At 53.5% G+C, this 16,682-nt stretch overlaps 2 protein-coding genes across 5 annotated transcripts; one reads left to right on the forward strand and one right to left on the reverse strand.

Moving 5' to 3' along the window:
* The first annotated feature begins 7,712 nt into the window (after positions 1–7,712).
* Positions 7,713–11,503, forward strand: MFAP4 (microfibril associated protein 4). Of its 2 annotated transcripts, none has more exons than XM_025361571.1 (6): positions 7,713–7,803; positions 8,116–8,194; positions 8,490–8,644; positions 9,495–9,591; positions 9,668–9,850; positions 10,239–11,503. In XM_025361571.1, the coding sequence occupies exons 1-6, from the start codon at positions 7,798–7,800 to the stop codon at positions 10,484–10,486; spliced, it is 768 nt and encodes a 255-aa protein (XP_025217356.1). In that variant the 5' UTR covers positions 7,713–7,797; the 3' UTR covers positions 10,487–11,503. The 2 variants fall into 2 exon arrangements, with proteins under 2 accessions (XP_025217356.1, XP_025217355.1); XM_025361570.1 differs by having other exon boundaries at positions 7,734–7,912.
* MAPK7 (mitogen-activated protein kinase 7) lies at positions 11,404–16,663 on the reverse strand. 3 transcript variants are annotated; one of them, XM_025361569.1, is made up of 7 exons: positions 16,374–16,663; positions 15,785–16,021; positions 14,982–15,147; positions 13,240–14,318; positions 12,474–13,153; positions 11,999–12,132; positions 11,404–11,867 (listed from the first exon to the last, which is right to left on the reverse strand). In XM_025361569.1, the coding sequence occupies exons 2-7, from the start codon at positions 16,014–16,016 to the stop codon at positions 11,714–11,716; spliced, it is 2,445 nt and encodes an 814-aa protein (XP_025217354.1). In that variant the 5' UTR covers positions 16,017–16,021; positions 16,374–16,663; the 3' UTR covers positions 11,404–11,713. The 3 variants fall into 3 exon arrangements, with proteins under 3 accessions (XP_025217354.1, XP_025217353.1, XP_025217351.1); XM_025361568.1 differs by having other exon boundaries at positions 16,286–16,593; XM_025361566.1 differs by adding an exon at positions 14,425–14,442 and having other exon boundaries at positions 11,411–11,867; positions 15,785–16,648.
* Between the last annotated feature and the right edge of the window lie 19 nt (positions 16,664–16,682).

Here is a 16,682-nt window from a genome sequence, read left to right on the forward strand (position 1 = left end):
CTATTTGCAGATGACCTAATTATCTATGTAGAAAATCCTAAGGAATCTACAAAAAGAAGGGGGAAAAAAAGAACTTGACTTCTATAAATATTAACTTAAAGTGGATCACCAACTTAAAAGTAAAATTATAAAACTAGAAAAAAATAGATCTTTGGGACCTAGGACTAGGCAAAAAGTTGCTAGATATAACACCAAAAACGCAAAGTTGATTAATTCAACTTAATCAAAATTTAAAATGTTTGCTCTATAAAAGACTGGCCCTGTTAAGAGGATAAAAAGACGAGCCACAGAATGGGTAAAAATATTTGCAAACCACATAGCTGACAACGCACTAGTATCTAAAATACATAAAGGTCTCTCAAAACTCCAGCAGAAAAAAGCAAATGGTCCAATTAGAACATGGGTGTGGGGAGTGGGTGCAGTGGCTCATGCCTGTAATCCCAGCACATTGGGAGGCTGAGGTCAGAGGATTGCTTGAGTCCAGGAGTTAGAGAGCAGCCTGGGCAACATGGCAAAACCACCTCTCTAAAAAAAATACAAAAATTAGCCAAGCGTGGTGGCACATGCCTGTAGTCCCAGCTACTTAGGAAGCTGAGGTGGGAGGATGGCCTGAACCTAGGAGGTTGAGGCTGTAGTGAGCTGAGATTGTACCACTACACCCAGCCTGTGTGACAGAGCAAGCCCCTGTCTCAAAAAAAAAAAGAACATGGGAAAAGACATGAACAGATTTTTCACTGAAAAAGATATACCAGATGGCAAACAAGCACATGACAAGATGTTCAACATCATTTGCTATTAAATGATTCAAAATAAAATCACAAGATATCATTACATACCTATAAGACTAGCTAAAGTAAAAAATAACAACAATACTAAATTCTGGCAAGGATATGGAACAGCAATCATTCATTGCTGGTAGGAATACAAAATGGTACAGACACTTTGGAAGATAGTGTAGCAGTTTTTTTACAAAACTAAACAAAGTCTTAACCATATGACCCAGCAATCATGCTCCTTGTTATTTACCCGAGTTGAAAATGTACGTCCACACAAAACCTGCACACAGATGTTTATAGCAGCTTTATTCATAATCACCCAAACTTGGAAGCAACCAAGATGTCCTTTATTAAGTGAATGGATAAATAAACTGGGGTACATCCAGACAACTGTATAGTATTCAGTGTTGAAAACAAGTGAGCTATCACACCATGAGAAGACATGGAAGAACCTTAAATGCATACCATTAAGTGAAAGAAGCCAATCTGAAAAGGCTGCAAATTATTATATGATTCCAGCTATATGACATCCTGGAAAAGATAAAATTATGGAGACAATAAAAAGTTCAGTAGTTGCCAGGGGTTTAGGGGGAGGAAGAGATGGTTGGCAGAGCACAGAGGATTTTTCAGGCAATATATAACATAGGATCAATTTAAGAGATCCAATATCCAACTAATAAAATTATCACAAAGAGAACAGAGAAAATGGAGGAAAGAAATAGCCAAAGAAGTAATAGAAAATAATTTTCTCAGAACTGAGGGAAACAAACCTCCACTTGCTGGCCAGCACAATGAAAGAGAAAAGACTCAACCCCAGGACTCATCAAACACAGGGCTAGGGACTGCTGTTTCTCCATATACGGCCTCCAAGTACCCCTTTTATCCCAATTATACACATGCATTTGTTTATTTAACAACAAAAAGACCTCTAATCTGTATGCTTTCTCCCCAGTTATATAGCATCTACACATCAAAGTAAAATCAGGAACCTAAGTTACATATCTCAATATACCCTAATCCCAAAGGCCCTTGGGATGAAGTTCAAATGTTTTAGCCTACATTCAACACCCTCTCCATCTCTAATCTGCCTCTTCTCTCTGCTACACCCTGAGCTCCATCAACTGATCTTGTCCCAAACTATATAAAGGTGGGGAGAGACACCAAATCCCTCCTAAAACCTTCCCCCATGTTAGAGAAATAAGATACAGTGTTCCCCACCACAACACGTCTGTGTCTGCCCTTGGACCCAGAGTTCACCATTACCATCTCCACACTACGGCCTTCTGGACATGCCCTGTCCCAAACTTTGGCCCCATTCCTGCCGCCTTCCTGCTTCACTTTTCATAGTACTTATCATCATTTCACTTACTTTTCTTTCTCTTCTGTAGCTCCAGGAGGGCTGGAGATTCTGTCTTGTGCACGGATGCCTACAAAGGGTTAAAGAGTGCCTGGTGCTTCGAAGATGCTTGTTATGGGATGCATCGTGTCCCCCAACATTCATACTGAAGCCGTACCATGCAGTACCTTGGAATGCGACTATATTTGGAGATACAGCCTTTAAAGAGGTAGTTAAGGTAAAATGAGGTTATGAGGATGGGCCTGATTCCAATCTGACCTCATATTCCACAGCACCCACTCAGAATACCACATCCGTGTCCTGCCAAACGATGACTGTGCGAGCCCCTGCCCTCTCTCTTCTTTCCACTTTGGGCAGCCCCAGGCTTCACCCCCCGTCTTCCAAACAGTCGTTCTCACTTTGCTGCAGCAGCGGCCTCTGGGAAAGGGCCCTTGGGTTTGGGCAGCTCAGGGAAAAGTCTGTCCTTCTGGCAGACAGCCCCTCTCTCGGAGCCGCTTTGCTTGGCCTGGGTTGGGGGGACCCACCGTCTCTTCTCCCTAGGTGTTCTCTGCTTTGATGAGTTTCCTTCAAACCTCTCCTCAGGCTTCTCTAGCTCCGGATACAGGAGGGTAGATAAAGGAGCAGTCTAGCTGCCTGCCAGCAAGACACACAGGGAGGTGTCTGCACCTGCAGAGAGAATAGAGGTCTTGTCCTTAGCTGTTGTCCGAAACAACAGAAAAAGCTCCACTCCACAGGCTGCTGTGCTTTTAGAGGAAACCAAAGTAAGACCTTGAGTCAGTCAGGGTCCTCTCAGGAAACAAAGGGTGAACTCAGCCTTTTGGGTTTTGTTTTGTTTTGTTTTGTTTTTCTTCAGAGAATTTAATGAAGGGACTATTTACTTGGGTGTGAACATTAAGAAAACCAACATGGGGCATTGAGACATCCTGGGACTAGCAAGGATGAGAGCCCTCATCATCCCAGCCTGAGGGGCAAGGGGAGGAAACTGGGTTACTGGAGACAGTGAGGGAGGTTGTGGCAGGAGATGTCATCAGGAGGTGGGGGGTGGAGGACAGCAGGCACAGCTACAGCCAAAACTGCTGTGCCTATCAGGACAGGAGCTGGGGAGAAATACTTCAACCTCTCTCTTCTCCCATCTCCTGTTGGTGTCTCCCATTAGTCAAACCCAGCTGGAAGCCAGGGGCCACGGAAACCCAGTGATGCCCTCCCTACAGGGCAGCCACCCGGGCACAGAGGAGGATGTGGGTGGATCAGGCAACGCAGAGAACAATCAGCACAGGCCTAACCCAGGGGCAGGAGCCACACCAACTTGAGCAAATGTCCTACCAAAATGACATCGAGGAAGCACAGGGGGTCATCCGTTTTTACTGAGCCATCTGGGTTTGACAATATTACGGCGTACATTACAATGACTATTACAGAGGGAGATTTTTTGTACACCTGCAGCCACTTCCCCTCCTAATCTCACACTCGTTTTCTGTATTATCATCATGGATGCCTCTCTCCCCGAATCAGTCCAGTTTCCATCAAGTAACACTCAGATTAGGACAATTTGAGTAGCAATTAATAAAAGGACTATTTGCTGAGGTGTGAGCAGGAGATGGCCTCCTATCTCTGGGCTGGTAACACCAGGGCTATCAACACCCCTAGACCTGAAGGGGGCAGAGGAAGAAGGAGTCACCCACAGTGAGTCAGGGGGCTGTTATGGAGATGGCTGCCTGGCAGGACTTGAGACTGTTGGCTGAGAAACAAAGCCAGCCTGTGGGACTCTACAAGGAGGAGAATGAATATTCCTACTTCATTCTCCTTTTCACTGAATCCTCCTAGGCTCCTCATTGGCTGGACCCAATCAGAAACCAGAGGGTGAGGCTGGCCTCCCGGGGCCCAGGGCAGTGCGGAGAAAGGTGGGGAGGCAAATGAAAGGCGTCCAACTGCAACCCCCTTTCCAAGGGATGTGTAAAACAACCCAAGCAAGGCCGGTGGGATGGGTCCTCCCCACTCCTGGAATCTGGCAGACAGACAAAGCCATAGCCCTGTGCACTGAGCAGCATCAACCCGACATTGTCCCACCACAGGACCCCCACTGAGGGCCTGCTTTCCAGAGCCCAGGGCAGCCTCAGCTCCCACCCACCCCTAGTCTAGACTCTCAGCAAAGCCTCCCAACAAAGTCAGAGTTAGCGTGTGTTGTTGGCAATGACAGAATCCAGACACAAACATCTTCATGCATGTGAGTTGGGGGTCTCTTTCAAAAACATTAGCAGGCAGAGCAAACTGATCACTGGGAGGGCTGAGAACCAAGCTCTGGGCTTTGCAGCCCGAGACTAAGCCAGTGTCACTCAGCATTGCGCTTGCCAAGCCACCACCAACCACCCAGAGAAACCAGGACCCAGACAGCACTGGGGTCACCATCACCCCAGGAATGGATTGTTCCTGCTCCTGCTTCTCAAATCACTTTCTCCCAAAATGAAGCCCAGGACCGTGCATTTTATCAGCTAAACCAAGGCCATGTGCCCTCAATCAAACTGCAAGGAACCCTGGGAATGTGAACACCCAGCATTCTAATTAGGAGAGGAACACCCCAAACGTGGGAAGAGGTTTCCCATGCTGGGCAGCCAACAAGTAATGGCCCCTAACTGTATCTGTAGCCTCTTCAACATGTCAGAGTATTTCCTCCAGACAACATCTTAGAAGGATTACCGACTCTGGGTATGTTATTACCAAATTTCTTTCCCGCAAAAGTTAAACTAATTTCCAGCCACATCCAGTGAACACAGTGCCTGCTTTGCTGCACCCACACACATGATTACATTTTTTAAGTAGAAACTAATTGGCAAAATGCAATTGATACCTCATATCTTAATTCTCTCTTTTTTAGGAGGAAGGGGAGTTTCTAGGTTTGCTCATTAGTGATATTCTCCAAAAGCCTTCAATACTTGACTTTGGACCATTTTATTATTTGTTTTGATGACTGATTTTTTTTTTTCATTATTTTCCCTTTTATAGACTTGTGTTAAAATTAGCTGGCATTTGCTGAAAGAAGAAATCAGGATTAGATTCAGCTGTGTGTAACAGAAAAAAAAACCCACAAAGATTTAAAGTACACAGAAGTTTCTTTCTCTCTTGCATAAAAAAGGCCTAGAGGAGGGCAGTCCAGGGCTGTTTTTGGACCCACTCCACAAAGTCGTGAGAGGCTTTCCCAGTTCCTCCTCTGCCATCCCCTGATGAGGCCTCATCCTCCTCATCCCCACTGTCCAAGGTGGCAGCTAGAGCTCCAGCCATCACATTCAGTAGGACAGAGTGCAGGATGAAGAGGGACAAGCCACCTACCTTTACAACAATAAGTTGGCATCTTATTGGCCAAAATTCAGATGTGTGACGTCATCTAGCTACAAGGGAGGCTGGACAATGAGCCCAGATAAAAATCAGATCTTACTACTGAGGACTAAGGGAAGAACGAGTATTGAAAGCCAGCTAACTGTCTCTTCCACAGGCAAGAATACAAGCTGTGTTGAAGACAACCCATTCATATGAGAATCATGATGTTTCTTATGATGATGACGATAGCTAATATTTACTAAATAGTTGCCAATTGTAGCACTGTTCTAGGAACTTGATATGTATTACTTAATCCTTACCACACCCCTATGAAGTAGATACTATGACTATCCTCATTTTACAGAGGAGGAAACCAAGGCACAGAGAGACTAGGTAATTTGTGCAAGGTCACCCAGCTAACAGGCAACAGAATCTAGATTTGAACTGAGGCAGCCTGACACAAGACACAACTATGAACAGAGGCAATCACAGAACCAAGCCAGGAAGGCCAGCTGGGGCTTTTCCAAGGGGCTTATCTATTGACTCAGGAGTGGAGAGATGGGACCTAAGCCAGAGCTGCCTCATCACTTTGCCTTTGAATCTTTCATCTGTTTATCCATTCAATACAAATGTCCTTTTGTAACACACCTTACATTTGCAATTCACTGTCCAAAACCGGTGCTTGCCACTCCGCAAGGCAGATACTGTATCCTCAGCAGCCAGCATAGCCTATAGCACACAGGGCTCAAAACATACCTTTGAGCCAGGTGTGGTGGCCCTATAGTCCCAGCTTCTTGGGAGACTAAGGTGGGAGCAACACTGGAGGCCAGTTCAAGACCAGCCTGGGCAACATAGGGAGACTGCCCCCCGATCCTCTACAAAAAAAATTAAAAATTAGCTGGGTGTGGTGGCACACCTGTAGTCCTAGCTCCTTAGGAGGCTGAGGTGGGAGGATCACTTCAGCCCAGGAGCTTGAGGCTGCAGTGAGCTATGATTGCAACTGGACAAGAGAACAAGGCCCCGACTCTAGTATCTTATCTATATATAAAAATATGTGAGTGACTGTGCATGTACATATCAAGCCTACCTTGTGCCAGGCTCTGTGATGGGCACTGAGCATGCAGAAATGAGACCCAGACCCTGCTCACTGGCCCTTATGGCCAAGAAAAGGAGGCAGATGAGTGGGCATCACAGGGGGCAGCACAAAGGAGTGGGGACCTCCATGGTGAGAAGTCTGGGGTGGCTGCCCTGTAGTTTGAGTCACAGTAATAAGGGACAAGGTCCTCAAGGTAGGCCAGAGACAGACTTGAAATTCCTTTCATGTCCAAGGTGAAAAACCTAGCCTCAGCCCTGAGGCAATAGGGAGCCATGAGGCTTAAGCAGGGTGACATAATCTGAGAGGCCATCTAGAACAGCTCTCCTAGTAGTGTGCCAGGGATGGGAGGAGAGAGCCCAGAAGCAGGGAGATTCAGATGAAGTAGAGTCTGGGAGGTGTGGGAGCCAAAGTGAAGGGTCTGGAAGAAAGGAGGAGGGGTGGAGTGAGGAAAAACAAAAGAGGTCCCATACCCTGTGCATGTGAGCCAGAGAGATGGGCCAGGGAACTGTGGGAGGGGAAAAGAGCGGGCCTGAGGTGGCCAGAGTGAGGAGGTGCCGGCGAGGGGGGCTGGAGAGGGGCCCTGCCTGGCCTGAGCTGGGGCAGACAGAGCAGTTGGACGCCAGCAGCCTTGTGCTCATGGCTCAGAAATGTCCCAGGCCTGCCAGGAGACTGCTGCCTCTGTCCCCCCACCAGCCCCAGCCAGGCTCCCACATCAGGAGCTCTGAAGCTGTCCCCTCAGCCTTCTGCTCCCCCAGAGCAGGCCTCCCCTCCCCAGAAGCCGGGCATATGACACCCCCTCAGCCCTCCCCCTCAATGGCTGATGAAACACAGGCCAGGGAAGGAGGGGGAAAGAATAAACAGACATCTGCAGGGGGGGCCATCAGGAAGCAGGGGACAGGCTGCGCCGGGCTGGGGCTGCCTGGGGGTGCCAGGGGGCCCACAGATCTAGCGGGGCGGGTGGCGGATGGCAGATGGAGTGGGATCCAGGGAACAGTTGGAGCCAGCAGGGAGTTAACGTCTGCAGTACTTTGCCCGACAGGCCTAATGAGACACAGGTGGTCCCCTGGCTCCGGCCCCACCTCCCAGCCCCCTGATAGTGTAAACTGATGCTGGTTGTCTGGGGTGGGGAGAGGGGGGTTCTGCAGCTACGGGAAGGGGGGCGGGGCTGGGGCGGCTGGCGGGGGCCCAGCACATAACTCTGGGCGGTTGCAGTCTGGGGCCGCAGACACCCAGCCACTCTGAGCAGAACTGACAGCATGAAGGTACGGGGCCCAGGGTAGGGGGACTCATAGCACTGGGGAATTGAGCCCACTCCAGAGGCCCCTGGCCACAGAGGGGACTATGAAGGCACAAGGAGTTCTCTTGAAACTTGTAAGCGATGAGGGTATATAGCCTGTCCCAGAGAGTGGGGTTACTTGGCCGGAGGGGGGGCAGGGTGGGGAAAGAGGGGCCAAATGGCAGGAGAGGCATTCAGGCAAGGGCAGCATATGCACGCATGGTGGGGGCAAATACAAAGAGAACAGGGGGTCTCGAGCTGGGAAGGGGCTGTGCTGACCCTGTCTGCCCATCGCCAGGCCCTCCTGGCCCTGCCGCTGCTGCTGCTTCTCTCCACGCCCCCGTGTGCCCCCCAGGTCTCCGGGATCCGAGGAGATGGTAAGCAGCCCCACACTCACAGACGCGGCCTGGCCCACAGGTTGGGCAAGGAGAGGCTGGACTGTCAGAACAGACTGTCAGGGCTGAGCCCCAGCTCTGCAGGACTCAGGTTCCTCCTTTACTAAATGGGGCAGATGGATGACATGAGCATTGCTCATCTCCCTTGAAGAAATCTTCCATGACTCCTTGTGTCAAATTCCCCCAGTCCCAGGGACTAAGGCAAGTCTTGGGGTGCTGAGGTGTCAGTGATGCCATAGTCCCACTCTCCTCACTGTCCCCATGTCCCCACCCCCAGCTCTGGAGAGGTTTTGCCTTCAGCAACCCCTGGACTGTGACGACATCTATGCCCAGGGCTACCAGTCAGACGGCGTGTACCTCATCTACCCCTTGGGCCCCAGTGTGCCTGTGCCCGTCTTCTGTGACATGACCACCGAGGGCGGGAAGTGGACGGTGAGTGGGAGGAGGGAACAGAGGCCAGAGCTGGTTCTAATCCCAGCCCTGTGACCCTGGGCTTCACATCTGTGAACCTCAGTTTCTTCATCTTTAAAATGGGGATAATGATACCCACAGCACAGCTTCTGAGCAGCCGCCAACACTTAAATTCTAAGTGCCTGAGGTAGGTGTTTGTCTGTTTGCTTTGAGGCGGAGTCTTGCTCTGTCATCCAGGCTCAAGTGCAGTGGCTCCATCCAGCTCACTGCTGCAACCTCCACCTCCCAGGTTCAAACAATTCTTCTGCCTCAGCTTCCCAAGTAGCTGGGATTACAGGCATGTGCCACCACGCCCAGCTAATTTTTTTATTTTTAGTAGAGATGGGGTTTCACCATGTTGGCCAAACTGGCCTTGAACTCCTGACCTCAGGTGATCCGCCCACCTCAGCCTCCCAAAGTGCTGGGATAACAGGCGTGAGCCACTGCACCTGGCTGAGGTAGGTTAATGCATATAAGCCTCACAATAATCCTGGGAAGTACTGAGGAACTAAAGCCTCAGAGAGGTGAAGGAACTTGCCCAGGTGCCACAGCTAGGCACTCGAACTCTAGAGCGCCCCCCTCTTAGCCTCTTTCCTGCCCCTATACGAAACTGGGTATGAAGAGCCCAGGTGGGTGCTGGCAGCTGCTCCACAGGGGGCCTGGTGCCAATGTGGACCTTGTTTTAGCAACCCCATTCCCACTACCCCCCACAACTCAGTCCTTTAACAAGCTGGCCACAGCATCACAGGGTCCATGCTTGAGGTGGGCAGGGCAGGCCCAGAACCCTGCCCACTGGACCCTTGATGGTCCAGTCTCATCTTCTCTGCTCCAGGTTTTCCAGAAGAGATTCAATGGCTCAGTGAGTTTCTTCCGGGGCTGGAATGACTACAAGCTGGGCTTCGGCCGTGCCGATGGAGAGTACTGGCTGGGTAAGGTGGGGACCAGGTGGGCTGAGGGGCTGCCCCAGGGCCAGGTCCTTGTTGACCAACTGCCCCTCCTCCCCAGGGCTGCAGAACATGCACCTCCTGACGCTGAAGCAGAAGTACGAGCTGCGAGTGGACTTGGAGGACTTTGAGAACAACACGGCCTACGCCAAGTACGCTGACTTCTCCATCTCCCCGAACGCGGTCAGTGCAGAGGAGGACGGCTACACCCTCTATGTGGCAGGCTTCGAGGACGGCGGGGCAGGTATACCCCGCCGTTAGCTTTAGGAGGGGCTGTGAGGGGAAAGAAGGCAGGGCTGGCCCTGCCCAGTCATCCCCAACCTCCTTCAGGCCCCTCCTTCAACCCTCCTGGGTCTGGAAGGGCCAGAGCTGGCTCTAAACCAGCTCAAACCAGCTTGGGCCTCAGCCCTGGGGAGCAGCCATCCTGGCCCTGCTCCAGGCAACTCTGTGGCGGAGCAGCTGTTTCTCTTCATTGCAGAAGCACATCTACCCAACATCTGGCTCAGGGAGGGTGCCCCATCCCGCCAGGCTGCCACGTGATCTCTCTCACAGTCGTCATTGTCACCCTCTCCCGGCCAGCTCGGAGCTCAGTTCCCTGCCTCAGCAGCCCCAACCCTTCTCCCCTCTGCCAGGTGACTCCCTGTCCTACCACAGTGGCCAGAAGTTCTCTACCTTTGACCGGGACCAGGACCTCTTTGTGCAGAACTGCGCGGCTCTCTCCTCAGGAGCCTTCTGGTTCCGCAGCTGCCACTTCGCCAACCTCAATGGCTTCTACCTAGGTGGCTCCCACCTCTCCTATGCCAATGGCATCAATTGGGCCCAGTGGAAGGGCTTCTACTACTCCCTCAAGCGCACTGAGATGAAAATCCGTCGGGCCTGAGGGGCTGGCCCCCTCAGGCCCCTTTCCTCCCCTGGACACGCATGGTCTCCACGAGTGCTCCCTCTGCTGCCCCTGATGCATGCTTCTGCTGATTCCCGAGCACCAACTCCTTACAAGGGGGCCTGTGGCTCTCAGCCATGCCTCATCCCTGTCATACACCCAGGGCATCCATTCCTAAGCCAGACCTGGCTCCCCTACACCTGAAGTTACGCTGCCAGCAGCTCCCCAGGCCTTTTCCGAGAGGCACATGGTTCTAGCCTGGACCTGGCTGGGCTCCATGAGAATGAGTTGCCTCCACCCTGTCCCAACAGCTGACAGCCAGGAGCCATCCTCCCAGCTGCAGGCCTTTGTGTGCCATCTTGTCCTGCTTCCTTACTGTGGACCCCTGTCTGGGCCACCCTAGTGTGCTAGGCTGAGCAGTACAGTGTGAACAGGGCCATGGTGTATTCTAGGCCACAGCCCAGCACTCCTCTGGCTGCTCTCAAACCATGTTTCATCCTCAGCCTTCCTCCCACCAACTTAATCCCCTGTGGTGAGTACCGTGGAACCCCAGCCCATCTCACTATCATACTCAGCTTTCCCTGATGACCCATCCCAGCCCCCGAAGCTCTATACCAAGAACACAGCTACTGCACACCACCCTGAAACAGCCACAGCCAAGGTAGGCATGCATCTATGAGGTCTTCCCCATACTCTCCAGGGGTTGAGAGGTTTAGCCACATGAGGGAGCAGAGGACAATCTCTGCAGGGCTGGGAGTGGGTAGGGACTGAAGGTCTCAATAAACCTTCAGAACCTGAATGAACTGGCTTCACACACACAAACATATTTGCTTATTTCCCCAAATGTAGGCACCTGTCTCCTCCTTGCTCCCCTACTGATGGTGTCCTACCCCGAACTCCAAAAATTACACCTGGAGTCAGGTGCAGAAGGGAACCTTGTATTTCACAGGCCTCATTTTGATGGCAAAAAGACAGTGTAATAATAACATAATAATAAAAATATAATACTGAAAAGGATTGTACAGGGGGAGTCAGGGTCTCCCAATCCTGTCATGGCTCGGTGGTGGCTCAGGTGGCTGCTTAAGGCTGAAAGGTGGGTCTGAGATGAACCTGCAGAATAATCCAAGCCGAGCCTCACCTGCTGGGTCCAGGGCTAAAGCCTTTGAGAATGTTCCCATGGATCTTGGAACTAGGTCTACCGTGGCAGCAAGGCACAGGCTGTGGGCCTCAGGGGTCCTGGAGGTCAGGCAGGTCAGCCAGCAGCATTGGGGAGTCCATCTGGATCTCACGCTGCAGGGACTCAATATCGGCAGGGTTCATGCCATGGCCTTCGAGCCAGTCAGCAAGCAGGGAGGCTGAGAGTGAGGCTGAATCTGACTGGCTGCAGGGGAAGGGAAGGGAGGGGTGCTATTAGCGTAGGCTGGACTCTCACCCATCCCACAGGTGCATGCTTCCTGCACCAGGAACCTCTCCCCACAGCCCCAGTCTAGGAGCTCAGTCCAGCCACCTTACCCATCCTGTGGCCCATCAGCCACGCCCATGTCGAAAGACTGGTTTAAGAATTCCTCCAGGTCAAAGCCAACACCGTAGCCAGCCCCACTGCCCTTTGGTGTGCCTGAGAACACAGGGGGCAGGGGGTCCTCCACCTGCAGAGAATGACAGATTACAATGCAGGCAGACTGAGGTCTGCAGGGCACCCTGTCCCAATGCTGCTGACTACTCCGCCTGGATACCTGGGAGTGCTAACACCAGTTTCAGCCGTCAGTGAGTGCTAGCTGGCCCCGCCTCTGGGCCAGGCACTTTCCAATATCTAACTTGTCTCCTAACAACCTCTTCATCGCCATTATGCTCCTTCTGTGAGCAAGGAGACATGTTCAGAGACAAAGCCCCATCTGCTGCTCAGTTTTTGTGGAACAGGGACCACTCCTGAACCCATTTTCCTTTGGCCCGGACCCAGGTGTCCCCATGGCCTGGGCCTCCCTCTCACCTGTGACTTAGATAGCTGCTGAGTCACTAGGTTGACATCAGGTGACTCTGACATGGAAGACTGAGGGGCTCCCCCGGCGTCTGTAGGTGGCAGGCCAGGTGGGAAGTAAGGCAAAACTCCTGGGGTGTTGGAGCCAGGCAACCCAGGGGGTGGCACAAGTGACTGGGGAGCCAGGAGGCTGGTAGAGGTGGCAATCTGGGGTGGCGCAGGGACAGGGATGGGCCTAGGAGGGCCGGTGGGGTGGGCTGCAGGGCCAGGGGGTGGGCAGGCAGGCTGGGGTACAGGGCCAGATGTGGAGCCCGCAGGTTGTGGTTGTGGGCCAGTGGGCTGGGCTACAGGGCCAGGAGGAGGACTGGCAGGTTGGGCTGGGGTTGGCGTTGGCACTGGGGCAGGGGCTGGCACAGAGGTCGGGGCTGGGGCTGGGGGTCGGGCCATTCGAGTCCAGCGTTCCAAAAGGCTTCTGTCATTGTCGCTGAGCACTAGTCCAGCCAAAGGGTCAGTGGAGGGGCCCCCAGAAGCCCCGGCCCCCCGTTCCTTTCGCTCCCGCTCCTGCCGCCGTTTCTCCCGCTCCTTGGCTCGCTCTTGCCGCCGCCGCCGCTTCTCCTCCCGCTCCCGCTGGCGCTCCTGGGCTGTCACCGGCTTCCGAGGCTCAGGAGCCTCCAGGGGTGCGCTGGGGCCATCTGTTGGGCAGGGGAGAAGGTAAAAGGCTGAAGCCTTGTCCAAGTCCAAGTCTCCCCTCTGCCCACCCGACCTGCCCACAAGGCACCTCTGAGCCGGCTTCTCAAAGACTTGAGCAGGGCAGCTTTAAGGGCAGCCTTAGTGTTGTCTGAGATGGCACCCTCTTTCTTCGGTGGGGCAGGCTCACTGGCTGGTGGGGGTGGCTGCAGGGTCAGATCAATGGTGTCAGGTGCAGGGCCAGGGCACGGTGGTGGGGCTGGTGGGGGAGACTCCATGGCACAGTCCCCACTGGGAGCCCAGGGACTGGGCATTTCAACATCTGGACAGCCAGGTTCACTAGCCACAGGCTGGAGAGAAGGCTGGAAGCGGATCTGTTGGCGGATGCCCTCGCGCCTTGCATGGAAGTCCTCAATCTCAGCCACAATGGCCTCCTTAATGCGCTCCCGAGTGAGGGCTTCACGGTCAAAGGCAAAGTCAAAGGGCGGGGCACAGTCAGGCTCATCATCAGGATCATGGTACTTGGCCAGGAAAGGGTGGCGAAGGGCAGCAGCTGCTGAGATGCGGGCGCTGGGCTCAAAACGCAGCATGCGACCCAGGAGTGATAGGGCCTGACGGTCGGCACCTGGGTACACTGTCTCCCAGGGCACAGCCTGGCGTGGTGGCAAGCTCTGGATATAGGCCCGCACCCTCTCAGCCCCCACAGCCTGAATCACGGCTGGTGATGGGGTACCCAGCACCATCATGATGAGCTGTAGCTGGTGTACGTAGTTTTTGCCTGGGAAGAGCTGGCGCCGGGCCAGCATCTCACCAAAGATGCAGCCCACAGACCAAAGGTCAATAGCCTGTGTATACTCATGCAAAGAGAGCATGAGCTCAGGGGCACGGTACCAGCGCGTGGCCACATACTCGGTCATGAAGTACTGATGTTCAGCGGGCGAGGTGCACAGGCCACGAGCCATACCAAAGTCACCAATCTTGAGCTCACAGTTCTCATTCACCAATAGGTTGGAGGGCTTGAGGTCACGGTGGATGACCTGAGCCGAGTGCATGTACTTCAGGCCCCGCAGCAGTTGGTACAGGAAGTAGCGCACGTGTTCCAGTGTGAGGGGCTGTGAGGAGTGGATGATCTGGTGCAGGTCACTTTCCATCAGGTCCAGGACCACGTAGCTGAAAGGGGAAAGAAGGAGAGAAGCATGGGTTGGCCTGATCACACTCCAGGGACAAGCCCCATCCTCACCACACCCTTCCGATTCCAGACAGGTAACAGCCTTACCCTGGGACCCCGTAGGGGCTGACGGCATGGTATGGAAGAAGAGCATCACGTTTTAGATTCTCTACGACTTTTCCATGAACTTGGTTAAATCACTTTTGTCTCCAGACCTAGTTTCCCCATCAGATAAAAGATGGGGTTGGACTACACCAGGGCTGGCCAATAGGTTTCCTTTTGGGGCTATCTCCATTGTTTGGTAGTGGCAGCTTGAAGAACTATGATGAAAATTGATCAGGCTTGTCCACTGTCTGTAGGAAAGTGTTCTGTGATTGATTAGTCAAGTCTGCTATGGGAATAGGAGGGTGTGGTCATAGTAGGAATGTCCTACATTTGACATCCTACATACTAAGATTCTATAAAACTGTAAAATCATCTGTACACTTCTTGAGGAATAACAGTTGTCCCTGGCAAAACTCTAAAGGAGAACTGGTCCTAGGACTGCGGGAATTTTCCCAGCCTGCTTCAGATTAGATTCAGCTGCCCTTCCAGAACTTCAGCAATATGGGTGCAGCCTTCAGAAAAGTCCCAAGTCTGGCTCCCTCTCCCATCCCGCTTCTTACACAGATTTGAATTCGCCATAGGGCACAGTGGGCCTCAGGATGTCCTTGATGGCGATGATGTTGTCGTGCTTAAAGTGCTTGAGGATCTTCAGCTCCCTGAGGGTTCGCTTGGCATTGGTCACCACATCGAAAGCATTAGGGATCTTCTTGATGGCCACCTGCTGGCCTGAGGAGCAGGGAACAGGGACATACCAGAGGATACCTTGGAGAAACTGCAGAGTCGACCCAGCCCCTATCAACACCTCCCTTCCAGGATGCAAATGACAACAGCTACCAAGTACTGGGTACCTACTATGTGCCAAGCATGTTACCTACATTATTAAATGTTACCTTCACAACTCCCCTACAGGGCAGGTCCCAATAGGTCAATGTTAAAGAGAAGGAAATATGGCTTAGTAACTTGTTGGAGGTTGCACGGCTGCCCAGTGGTGGAGTTCAGTCTCTAATGCCTACACCCTCTGCATCTCAGACCTCACCCATCCCACCACCAGTTCCTTGTGCCAGTGTCTGGCTCCAGAACACATTTGTCTCTTAAACACGAAGGAATGGCTCTCCATTCTGGTCTAACTGGGACTGTCATTTTTCTAAGGAGGAAGTAGGCAGGCAGGATGGCAAAACCCCCAGGCCAGAGTTTCAGAGAACCGAGCCTCCCCGGAGCCTGGCAGGCAGAGGGTCCTGGTCAGCGTGTGTTGACTGGAGCCAGAACTCGCACCCCGCTTTCCTTCCCAGCTGTCTGGGACGGGCCGGTTTCCCACTCCCTGCGACGCTGCCACATCTGGGAGGCGACGGCTCAGGAAGCTCACCGGTGAGGCGGCGGCGGGCGGAGGACACCACTCCGTAGGCCCCGTTGCCTATGGTCTCGATGATCTCGTACTCGTCGCCCACGTCAAAGGTCACATCGAAGGAGCGGGCTTTAAGCAGGGCCAGGTTCTTGGCCGCTACAGAGGCAGCGGTGTGGGCGGGTTCGGCCTTCACGGGCCCGGGGGGTTCCGCAGAGCCGTCCTCGCCGTCTTCCTCCTTCAGGGGCTCGGCCATGGTGTCTGCGTGGAGACTCGGGTGAGGAGGGGACCGCCTCCCGTGGGCCTCAGCGTCCCCTCTGCGGGCTGGGGAGGAGGACCAGGGAACTTCCCAGTTCCCTAAACCGACAAGGGCCAGAAGCGCGCGGTTGGTTCGGGGAAAACACGCTACCCCAGGGGTCGGGGCCCAGCAGGGGCCAGGCCAGGGTCGGGGGATGGGGAGGCGAGGCGCGGGCCAGGAAGAAAGGGAGGGGCGGGGCACCTGGGTTTCCCCCGGGCCGCACTCACCCCCGCGCCTCCTCAAGGCTTTCAGAGGTCCCGAGGCTCACCGGCCTCCCGTCCCCAGCGCGGGAGCCTCCGAGGGTGGCTCACTTACTTATTCAAGGGCCGCGGCCACCACCTCAGCGTCGTGAGCTGCCCTGTCCGTCCCCCTCCGCCCCGCCTCCCAACACCACGCTCCCTCCAGCTCCTGGCCAATCGCTGAGCTATTTCTGCGAAGGGTCCTGCCCCTTCTACCTGCTGCGCCCAATCCTAGCCCACCGGCCGAGGAAGCCACGCCTGGCGCGCGCCGCTGTCCAGCTAGCCGGCGGGAGCCGCCCAAAGGGTGCCCGGCACTTCACAGGGGTGTGCTCCCCTCCCGGCACCGCCTTCAAACGCATGCGCACTGGCAGTCGGGCGCCAACTG

This window comes from Theropithecus gelada, chromosome 16 (assembly GCF_003255815.1).
Source record: "Theropithecus gelada isolate Dixy chromosome 16, Tgel_1.0, whole genome shotgun sequence".
NCBI classification, from domain to species: Eukaryota; Metazoa; Chordata; class Mammalia; order Primates; family Cercopithecidae; genus Theropithecus; species Theropithecus gelada.

What these genes read in the sequence shown, in the direction of transcription:
- MFAP4 (XM_025361570.1), top strand. Translation starts at nt 7,883, where the DNA reads ATGAAGGCACAAGGAGTTCTCTTGAAACTT. An exon ending in AAGGAGTTCTCTTGAAACTT is followed by an intron (nt 7,913 to 8,115) that starts GTAAGCGATGAG and finishes GCCCATCGCCAG; the next exon opens with GCCCTCCTGGCCCTGCCGCT. An exon ending in CGATGGAGAGTACTGGCTGG is followed by an intron (nt 9,592 to 9,667) that starts GTAAGGTGGGGA and finishes CCTCCTCCCCAG; the next exon opens with GGCTGCAGAACATGCACCTC.
- MAPK7 (XM_025361566.1), bottom strand. Translation starts at nt 16,016, where the DNA reads ATGGCCGAGCCCCTGAAGGAGGAAGACGGCGAGGACGGCTCTGCGGAA. An exon ending in CGCCCGCCGCCGCCTCACCG is followed by an intron (nt 15,148 to 15,784) that starts GTGAGCTTCCTG and finishes CCTGCTCCTCAG; the next exon opens with GCCAGCAGGTGGCCATCAAG. An exon ending in TTTGAGAAGCCGGCTCAGAG is followed by an intron (nt 13,154 to 13,239) that starts GTGCCTTGTGGG and finishes CCTGCCCAACAG; the next exon opens with ATGGCCCCAGCGCACCCCTG.